We start from the raw sequence: 11468 nt of genomic DNA, 5'->3' as shown, positions 1-11468 counted from the left end.
CTGGATCGAAGAATTGAACAGGGAGTCGATAATACGGAGAAAGAAAGAGTTCACCCGACGCACGAAGTGACGGATCAAAAATGAATTTCAATTTGGATCGCGGCGTGGTAGAAATTTATGGCTTCAAACTATATACATATATACCTCCGGTGTTATGATAACTGTTGCGTTCTCAGCCATATAATTATTGCGATGATTAATAATTTTTCGTCGGTGCAAAATTTAACCCCTTCTAGTTTCAGATTGCCCGTCGTCGTTGTTCCCCCGCCAATCGGGCGTAGTTATTTCTTGAAGTAATTAATTAAAGTCGCATTAGTTGAATTTCTCGGCAACCCTCTCGGGGGTCGGGGACTAATTCATCCCCACGTCGTCTGGCAGGCTTATCCGACGAGTTGGGGTCCTCAGGGGGCGTAGCTCGGTGATGTTGTTATTGAATTATTCGGAGCCTCAGTTTTCCGTACGAGGGATCAAGGAGGCGGCCAACCTTCAGCCTAGTGCTACTACAGCCTACAGATGGGGGAGGCGTGACGCGCTTCCGCTACTTATAATTCCTTTTCGTGTCCTCGCATTCGACGACGTTGGATTCCTCCGGCTCTCGCAAAATCCGGGGATTTCCCTCGTAAATCATGATATGATTACGATACATCCCATACCACGTTACACGTATACATACGCCGTTTCGGGGGGTTGACGGTGTCCTCGGGAGAAAGATGTGAGCGCGGACAGGCAGCTGATCTAATACCAATCGGTAACAAATCGACGTATTCCCGTAAAGTGAAAAATTTTGCATCCTTTTGCCCGGCTATAAATTTGCTTTCCACTACGAGCTGGGGCTTCTCCTCTTTAGACTCTACGCTTCTTTACCTCCCGATTTACGATCGATGGAATCCCTCGATTTACCCGAGCGCAGTGCGGGAACAGCGAAGAGTCGGAGGTCGTAAAATTTTCGATCAAAAGAAACTTCGCTTTTACAACGTAGCCCCGCACGTATACGTACGTATGTATACGTACGTATACGTACGTCGCCCAGTGCATCGCTGCACCGTGCTATAACGGAACAAATTTGCAGTAGTACCTCGTTAGCGGCGCGGGTAATTCCCGGGGTGGTTTTGCGTCAACGAATCGAGGGGTGGTTTAGCTCAACTATCCAACTGCAGCGAGTCTAGGATATGGGCGACATAACACGTCACACACGCGACACCGCGTGTCTGCGCTAACGCCCTTGGGATTATAGATCGGATGCCAGTGGGAGACAACGATTTCTCGTTAATAACAATTGCGCTCGTTCAAAGTAGGCAGTTTATCGATCGCTATCCTCCGCAGCTGTGTTTTTCGGAGGTATTCATATGAAATACAGTTCCGTAGAGGTACGGTACGAGGTACGCATATGTACGGCTATTAGAATCCGACATCTTTATTCCGTAACGGAGTTTGTTCGGATCCAGGTCATGCACTCGGAAAATGATCCGATCTTGAGCCGCTGAGTTTCGATCGGAAGTTCGAGAACTCAATGTGACGGTTCGTTGCATAAATATTTATCGTTCGTGGGTACCGTGCTTTTATAGTCATCGCAGATCACGCTTCGCTCGGAAAACTCACGACTCCGGGGACAACGCTTGAACGCCTTCCTCGCCTCGAACGGTCCGCGCAAGGATGGGAATTTTGCATTAAGCACAGATGGTACTGTTAGTTTTGTGCGGGCGTTCTCGCCGCGGTGCTTTCGAAGTGAAAGCGTTCGCACACCTTACGTACCCCTCTTTACTTCCACTCTCTAAGCTCAACTATAAAATCAATCGATACTCCTCGGAAGACAGATTGCGCGGAAATACAAACATCCCAGTTTTAACGATAAAATTTGATCAGCGGGATTGTCGAGAGTCGCGAGTCTTCGTTGATCGCGAATTCGTACGCCAGGTCGTTGAATTTTTGTCGATGAAAAAAATGGAGAAAATATAGGACCTCCGTGGAAAACCCCTCGACCGATTGTGGAGAGGCGTAAAAGTCTGACCGGTTTCGTTCGTCGATATAAGAATCGAAAGAGATTATCTCAGCTCGACGTTCCGAGATTTTTTTTTGTCGGGAAGTCGAGTCGAGCAATTGATGTTAGGGCGTAGGCTGAGCTTCTTATTTCATTATTTATCCGTAACCCGTACGGATTTTCAGAAACCACGCTCCGCGTTCGACGTGTATTGAATGTAATGGATACATCGATAACGCGTCAGGAACATCTGCGGAGGCTCCAGTATTTCCCGAACAATTCAAGACCCGAAGAATCATCCGATTCACTCGTAGCTTCTGCGTTTACGCTCGAAACGATCACTCTTGAGAGCGCAATATATATCCCGTCGAATAAAAAGAGAGACGCAACGACACCCGTTCGATATACGTGATAAATATACAGCTGCGCGCGTACAACTACGAACTCGTGGCGACGTTCCCACAAGGATGGAAATAGGGCGAGCGAGTGAGAGCGCATAAACTTAATAACCAAACTATCAGATTAGGTGGTTATAAATGAGCTTAGGTAAGGTCGGGTTATTACGTAGAACCGATTATACCGGTTGGGATTAGCTCAATTTTGATTGCTACACATCGATAGAAAGAAGTGCGTTCTACCTGTCCTGTTGGATAAGCGTGAACGATCTTATTTTAAAAATCAGTCGCGCATATACCGTAAGTGATTTGGCGATATTTTCATCGGTACAGGATGGCTCTTCGGAGTCAAGTGGGAAACTTGGCGATCTTTCATCCACCGATGGATTTTCGTCGGTACGAGGTGCACGCGGCGCGTTAACGTCGTGTAATTGCTGTTCGAGGTGCGGGGTACGCGTCAGCGAAACCCCCAGTGGTTCGCGTTATTGCCTTCGTTGGTAAGAATAGCTGCCGTTCATGGTTCCGGCGAGCGGTGACTCCCCATACACTTGGTCTGTGAACAAAGCAGATGGAAATCCTTAACAGTTATTGGCTGGTGGTTCGCCGAGCACCGCACAACGTCTGTATAGCTGGCGTAAAAGGGCGGCCGTTGTAATTTATCGGGGGTCGTGTTTGGGGAGACGTTGCTTTCAATTAGGTAATTGAAACCGCTAGAACATGAATGGTCTTTCGTGCAGGCTCATCCGAAGCTGCGGCCACTTCGTCCGACGGCGGAATGCAACCGTAGATCCGAGTTCTTGAAGTTCGCTTTGCATTGACCGACTACGGAGACTCCACGGTATACATATATACCCGAGTACCCATACGTTTTGAAAGTTTGAACGTGGAACTAAAATCCCAATAATTGATCCGACGCAAACGTCGCCGGTTGATCCCTCACGTGCTACGTACGGTTACCGAATTTCGTCTGTGTGCAGTGTACACGGAACTTAACGAGCTCCGTGATCCGTAGAGAAATTCAATTTTGCTCGCTGCTTTCGCGAATCGGGGTCGCGTACGTATTACCGTAGGTTTCGGCTGGTCGTAACTCAGTGGACGATGCATCACGCCTCGCCTTAATTCCCGGACAAAATAAGTCTACCAACAACGGAACCCGCCGAGAACCAGCCCTCGGTAACCACGACCTCACCTCTCACCCAGCGTAACCGGGATGGTTCAATCGGCGCGCGCGCGCGCGCGTATGCTAACGAAGACACACTATCTCGCGTAATTGCATTCAAGTTTGAGATAGCGCGTTACTACCTCTCTCTCCCATCCTACGAGTCCGGGGGAGGTAAGAAGATCTCGAGAAGCGATACACAAAATGGAAAATTCCGAGAGGGTTCTCATTTTTCAATTTCAATCTCTTAACCCCCTTCCGTAACGTTCGATTTGCGAATACGCAATTAACAGGGATCCCTCAATGAGTTGCTGTGAGTCGTCGAAAGCAACGACGGTAACATGTGCGTGCCACTGAGCTTTCTTTTCGTTTCACGTCTGGCCCGCTGGTTGAACATATCTGAACTTGTAGGAATCAATTTTGTTTTTTTTTTTTTTTTCATCATCGGAGAAAGAAGTTGTTAGTCCGCAGTTGCGGTAAGTCTACGAAGCCGTATTAATAGGAGAACAGAGGGCAGACTGGATTCAGTGTTTCGCTGCGAGAGGCAAAATTACTTGTAGTATGTATATATCAGATATACGTATAAAGTTCAATATATATTTACCGCTGAGATATTCGGGAGAGAAATTGTCGAGGAAAACTACGTATATCTCTAGGAACGCTGACAAGTCGGAAATGGTTCGGTGATGAGATCCAACACAAACAATCGAGAGCTGATACCGAAGCGATATACATGTATGTACCGGTGCGTTTCACAGCGGCAGGAACGATAGCATCAGCGAACTACCGGAGCTCTTCGTTTTTCATCACGAATCGAGAGACAACAGAGGGGAAGAGCGAGGGTTGCTACATAAGAACCGAGGGACCGAAGGAGAAGCTTCTGTCATTTTCCTGGATATTAAATATTAATCCCACGAAATGACTAGCGCACCGCGGCAATCTTTCGCCCAGGTTTACCACTAGGTACCGTTCCGCCCGCCCCCGTACCGCCTCGTTCGTCCTTGCAGTCTCATTCGTATACCTTGCAATCTCCGTCTCCGACCAACCACGTCCCCGGCAGTAGTCATCGTTCCCACAACCACGTTCCATACCGCTCTTCTTCTCTAAGCAATGAGAAGTAATCTAGGTGCTGGATTAACCGGGGCTCAAGATGTCAGTTGGGATTTACCGTGCGAGGACCACGCGCTTGCGTCTCCCGGCGAGACGGCCCCACATGCTGGGGGGAAAATTCACCCGCAAAAAGACACCCGACCTATCTCCGTGGGACGGCGGTATTCCGGAGAGCAATCGCCTGCCGCTGGCTCATTATAAGTATTGGGGGTGCGTCGGGCTCCGATACTTCGCCCTTTAACCTTTTCGCTGTTTTCTCATCAGCTGCGGCCCCGGATGTATGACGATGAATTACGCGAGACCTCCACCGCGCCCGGTGGTGAAAATTTTACCAATCGTTTTAATTAATTTCCCGCGTCGATTGAGCTCTCGTCGCTCTACAATATAGCGCCTGCACTAAACGCGTCCCCGTTCACTAGTTTTTCTTGATATACATACCTAGATTTTCCCAACTCTTCATATTTTTCAGAGGACAATTTTTAAGGTCACATAATTAAAACATACCGCATACCTGTTATACACTCGTACTTGCCCCAGTCAAAGCTATGTGTGTATATATATATATATATATATATATATATATATACTTTACGTCTCGAGGTAACCGCGGAGAAATCACGCTCCTCGTTGCTCCTAATTGGTCCGTACTGCGTCAAAGCCTGCGTTCGAGGCATCTGGACGAACCTCCAAGTTCACTTAACCCAGATTTTCACTTCTCTTTTTTTCCAGGCATTGAATAGCGCTGGATCAACCCGTCCCACCCCTTTCTGCTCGGCGAGGTAAGTTGAATTAGTTTACCATTATACTATAAATGATTGAATTCCACTGTTTGTTTTGGTGAAACGATTCAACGGAACCCTCGACCGATCGTCTTCGTATTTCCTACCGGCGATGATATTTCTCAATTCAATGTCTCCGTTAAATCGCGCTACGGGTTTAAGTTCGTAAAATTTTTCGAAATCATTGAAAACGATCAACCGCGTTTCCGATCGCGAATCGCAATTCGCAGCGTATAAATTGAATCAAGTTTTCGGCCTTCATTTCGACAATTTTTTTTTTTTCTTTTCTCTTCTCTCCAATCTCCCCTATGGATAGAAGGGAACAATGTAATCGAGATGTTTGCACCGCCCTGCGGCTGCTCCAGAGTTTCGGGGGGGGGGGGGGGGGGGGGGGGGGGTAATAATTCAGGACCTTCGCTGAGAACGAAAGTATCTCTTCCGATACACCAATAATTCCCCGCAGTTTATTTCACGCGCCCTGGAGACTCGTTGGATGGTAGGTGCGTGCAACGTGGCGTCAGTTTCGTGCGTGGGTTTTCCTCGGTTGAGCCGATCGCCTGCAGGAAATTTCTCACACAGCACCCGTTTCCCTCGATCATGTTGTTGCAGCGGTTCTGGGGCTCGGTACGTTTAGAAAAATGGGGTGCTCCTCCGCATACGGACAGCTTCGGTCGCGCTCAGACTCGGTGAACCCTCCGGACGCGCCGGAGACTCCATAATCGCAGTCGTCACGGCACGCGCGCTACGTACACATTCGCACGCGTCTAACGGCCGTAGTTCAACGTATACGTACGTACGTACGTACGTACAGACGCGGGTTGAATCTCTGAGCTTACGTTGATATCGTACCGGAGCACTCGAGGCGTGGGCGTGCTTTTCGAGGACATCCATCTCTACCGCCCTTCGGCGAGGATTCTTGCCAGGGGGAAAAAGTGATATAAGGTCCGCAGTTGGAGGAGTTCGAAACCGTTCGCGTTCCCTCGATCAGCAGCTTTTTTATAAGGTACCGGAGCATTCGTCAAATAACATAGATACCTACCCACCTGCTACCTGGGGGTGGTAGAACGTTATCATCGGCAACTTGTTTACGAGGGACATTTTTTTTCTTTTCGATTTTCGATGAGGCTGCCTACGAATCGCCCTGTAATTTTAGGGTAATACTTTTCGATATCGCGTCAGCAGTCCCAATTTAAATTGGTTAACACGTTCCGCATATTGCTGACTAAACCGTAGGTAACATAGGATATTATGTATTGGTTATTATCCGGTATAATGTAGAATGTAAATTGTGCCGAGTAATATGCAGATTGCATAGCGCTGTTTAATGTCTGGAGAACGGGGTTGAAAAATACGTTTGTTAACGTATTCTACGTGATATCAATTTTTATCTTCGCTAATGCTTGTTCATTTGATATAACGATGGGAGATAACGGCGATCGAATCAGTAGTAAAAGAAGAGATTATACGATAATCATATCGATCGCGATTAATTGTAAAACTAATACGAATAACAATATACAAGTAATTAAGATTATGTGACATTTTGAAGTTCGTCAAACATGACTATTGCGTTAATGTTCCACCGGCTTCTGTGCTATATCTCAAAATATTTTGCGATCAACTATGTCAACGACTTCCGCAAAAACCCGTTTTAAGTTCGGGAGGCATCCTCAGGTCATTCACTACGTACATCGAAGGTGAGGCTGACTTTGCCCGTCTTCGCTCCAACTGGTAGCGAATCAAAAGCAGAAAGATGACGGTAGCGGCGACTAAAATTAAAGCCAATCCAAGACCCATGTACCAATGTCCGATAGTTTTTCTCGAATGAGATAGAATTATCACCGGTTCCAAAACTTCGATGGTGGTCGAAACCTCTGCCGAAGATGCGGTGAGGCTCGCGATGCAGGTCCAATTTCCGGTGTCGTAATTTCTCGTCACAGCTGTAAATCGTAAATGTCTCGGAACGTGGGTCGGAGAAGGATATGTTATTTTCTTTAAGTTTGAAAAATGCATACGGTTAATGGTCAAGGAACATCTGTCATCGGTTCGCAGTAAGCGATATTGCTTTCCTTTCCCTTCGTGGACACCGAATCCGTCCGGATGTATACAACGGCAGTATTCGATCGACTCTCCGTATCCACTGATCAGGTAGGATATCAGATGTGCTTGCTGGTTCAGCACCTCCACCTGACGTTTAGTGGGGTGCAGCAATGATTCTGTAACGTAGAAATCAAATTTTCAATATTCACCTCAACAATCAAGATATGAGACATCGAGGAATTTTCGCTCCCTTCTTTCCTCGCCCACGTTACGTCTTGATGTCACATGCGTTCATTGATTAGTACATATTTTGTATCAGCAAGTAAGCTCGATATACTTTATCACGATCGGAAAGTGAAAATATATCGCTCAAGAGTGCCTGGGTGGTACCGTGTCTCGTGCTTTATCGGTTATTGATCACCGTTAACAATATCTCTGATGGACTTATGGGTCTGGTTAGGTAATCGTTCTAAAAACTCGAAGATTATTTCTCTTCAAAATTGTAGCTTCTATCGCAGTTTGTTGCTATCATCGGACTACATGACGTACGCACAATGTCCGTAACCTTCGATTTCGATCAAAACCAAAGGCCGGTTTCATTTGCCTTCTCAGCCAGTTGTTGTAAATCTTAGCGACTAAATTTAATGATTGATGTACTCGAAATTTCTAAAAACGATGATGTGGTGCAATGCGGAGAACAGACGAACCTGTGACAATTACCGATATCCTCGTAGTGAGTTCATCACCACCAGAAATCCCCATGTTGCATCTCCATTGACCGTTGTCCGTTTCTTCAGCGGATGGAATGATGGCACCGCACTCTCCCAATGATAATCCCATACCCTTGTATCCGAGTGTCGTGGGTGAAATTACGGTCGAAGAAACGGAGTAAGATGTACCGTTCGGACTACGAAGCCAACAGTAGTCTAACTTTCCATTCGCCTTGCAACTAATCTAAAGTCGAAAGTACTAATGTATAAGTTTCAGGTTTTTTTTTATTTTTTTTTTTCTGAGAATTCGAAATTACCGTGTATTTTCGGCCCTTTGGAACGAGGATATCTGACTTGAATATTGTCGCTTGAACTTCATCGGTTTCGCCGGATGTGTGAGTACCGGGCAAACTTAAAATTGTACCGGTCAATCCGGTAGAAGTGCCAATCAGACACTTCCAGTTTCCGTAATCGTACTTGAGGTTCGGTTTGAGGATTGTTATTCCGCATTCGTGATACTCTTGGGTCAACATGCGTGACGACTGAATACCCGCGCTATAGTGGATGTAACTGTTGTAAAAGTACATGAGATCCTGTCCAAGAATTATCAATGATCCAATATGAAAGTTTCGACGACTTACCGATCGTTGCCGATTCCTTCGACGGCATTGATGATCGCTCCATCCGGTCGTATGAACTGACAGAATTCTACGCTGTATGCTCGAAAGCTGCAGAGCAGATTCACTTCACCATTGGTCATCGTCGCGATGGTAGCGTTCATTGGACGATCCTCTTAAAAAGATACGAGCAATGATTAAAATGAAAGAATCTTCATTTTTCCCGTGATGTTAAAAGTAACCAGTATACCCCATAGTTCCACATCGGTCACTTCCGTGATGGGCTGAACACTTCCTGACAGAGTGTAAGTCGCGGTCCAGCGGCCTTCGTGCTTCCTGGTAACAGTGGGAATATCAACTCGACAATTTGCGGAACTTATCGGCAGATCTTCACCGGAAGGAGTTCGTAGCCGGCACGAAGTAGCTTGGCTGGGACCGATCGTGATGGTGGCTGGTTCACCGATTTGGAGGTGGGTCACTGTTGGCTGAAATACAGTAGCTGCCGATCAAACGTGACTTAGGGAGTTCTTTCGAACGCTAAACCTCGAGTACACACCTTTTCGGAAGCACTGTTCATTTGTTGAACTTGAACGGCGAAAGTCCCAAAGAAGTTTACGTATTCTCCGATCCAGGCATCCAGTCTCCATGAGCCGGTGTGTTCCATGTTGGCTTCGACTATCACGCCACACTGACCGAATGGGCGTATGATATCGGTTTTTGGTTGGTTGCCAGGAGCTTCGAGCACGTTAAATTGGTTCCCCTAAATGGGTCAGGGTCATTGGTCATTGATCATATCCTCAATATGATTCACGAGATTTTCACTTACATTTGGTAACGTAGCTACGCAGCGCGTTATGTTTTCGTATCGATTGACCATTTGGAGAATCATGAAGTTCCCAGTGAATACCGTGATGGTTCGAGCAGGAGATACGTCCACCAGTTTAGTCTGAAATGAACATGATCGTTGAATCGGATGCATCGTATACTTTGATCGTTTACTATTTCACATGCACTTACCTGGGTAACGCGGACTAGGAAGTGGGCGACGGTGATATCGTATTCTGGTTCTTCTGTTTCAACGTTGTTTTGCGTTTCTATCGTCTCTTCGTCGTTTTCCGGTTTCTCCGTTTCGTTGGAAACGGGTGGCGGTCTTACGGTGTAGGCGTGTATAGTCCAGTTGCCATTATGAGCTATTGTAGCGGGATATATCTTCATTGAACAAGTTTTAGTAAACCCGCCCACGAAGTTTTGATTAATTTCCTGCGGTTTCTGATTCGAAAGCAGTGAGAACTGTTCTCCGGTATTCGTTTGTACGATACATTTTACCACCTTGGTCGGAGATGGCATTGGTATGTTGACGGTATCGCCGACTACGCCATTTATCTGTTTCAAATCGTCACCTGAAAGTAGAAAAATTCGTTGTCGATTGCAAAATTTCTTTTATCCTTTTGAAAAGAAAACGGATTTGATTACTCACCTGAAGCGAAGTTGCAGAAGTAGAGCGCTATGCATATCGATGCTAAAAAGATCCGTTGGATCAACATGTTTCCCGCGGCGTGATCTCAACTGCTACTGAAGTTGACCACAATTCTGTGACACATGTATAGATAATTTCTTTTATATCACGCTGATCTGCGGCGTTAATCGATGCGGCTTGCCTCGTATCGCGCTTATCTCTACGTGATGAAAAGACTTCTGTCACCTTCCATTCAAGGTGGAATTTGTTCTATGATACCGTACCACTGCATGGCTCGAACGGCCGACCTGGTATCAGATCAGTTCCAGTTCTGCATGGTTGCCGCAACTGCAGATAGCAGTAGTTTTGACTTAACATTGCAGAGAACTCGGTGTTATACTATCGGCAGAGTAATTTTCTTGAGCGGTGGGTAGGGTGCAATGACAATTTACGTTAATTTGCTGATAAGTATGCGTATGTCATTCCGTATACTGTTATGAAGCGTTCAGTTGGCAGAAGCTAAACGAGGTCTTTGTATCATCTATCGACGCCAAAGAAAACCGAAAAGCAAACCATATTTACAATTAGTCTGTCGCGTGTGACGAGGACGCGGAGTATTTCAGTAGTAGCATAAGTACGTAAGTACGTATGCCATCTTGGTGTGCGAATCAAGAGACTGTTGCTTTTGTACTTCAACTTTTCAGTGTATTCGCATTTGTTTTTTCGCTCGAGAAAACGACATAAGTATATCGAACACCGTAAGTCCTTTAGGCGCCATACGCAGACTCAAGAAGTCTGCGACTTTATCTGGGCGAGAGATTCTGCTCAACGTTTTACCACTAATGATCCCGTCAAGCAGACCTCGTCACGCCTATACCAGATTTAGATTTGGTCAAGTGGCCACAGTATTGCTCCTAGAAACATCTGCAATGTCAGACCCGGCAACACTGCTCCGTGGCATATCGTGAATATTTAAAAATTTGAGAATCTCAGTTCTACGGTTAAATATTGTTTCTGGGTTCACACCGAATCGTCCGAGATCCGTGTAGCGTGATGAGCGCAACAGAGATTTTGTTAAATGAGTGTATCTTCAACGTACGCCGATTGCTAGAACGAGGACGATCCCTATGAAATTATGGTTGTCCCGAACAAGTCAGATTTTTTTCGGTCGTTAAGTATTTCAATTTCGAATATCGAGGTCAAGGCCAGTTTTGTGTTGACAAG

The 11468-nt window shown here is 46.1% G+C and overlaps 1 protein-coding gene across 1 annotated transcript; it reads right to left on the bottom strand.

Annotated features, from left to right (window-relative positions):
• Positions 1-6717: 6717 nt before the first annotated feature.
• On the bottom strand, positions 6718-10579 carry LOC105692791. The gene is made up of 10 exons (XM_012412236.3): positions 10266-10579; positions 9806-10188; positions 9615-9734; positions 9345-9548; positions 9039-9273; positions 8813-8963; positions 8489-8741; positions 8169-8415; positions 7437-7637; positions 6718-7361 (listed from the first exon to the last, which is right to left on the bottom strand). The coding sequence occupies exons 1-10, from the start codon at positions 10330-10332 to the stop codon at positions 7048-7050; spliced, it is 2175 nt and encodes a 724-aa protein (XP_012267659.2). The 5' UTR covers positions 10333-10579; the 3' UTR covers positions 6718-7047.
• Positions 10580-11468: the final 889 nt, after the last annotated feature.

The sequence above is a fragment of the Athalia rosae genome, chromosome 1, assembly GCF_917208135.1.
Source record: "Athalia rosae chromosome 1, iyAthRosa1.1, whole genome shotgun sequence".
NCBI lineage: Eukaryota > Metazoa > Arthropoda > Insecta > Hymenoptera > Athaliidae > Athalia > Athalia rosae.
Note: the sequence above shows the minus strand (reverse complement) of the source record. Positions and strands in the feature narration are given on the sequence as shown.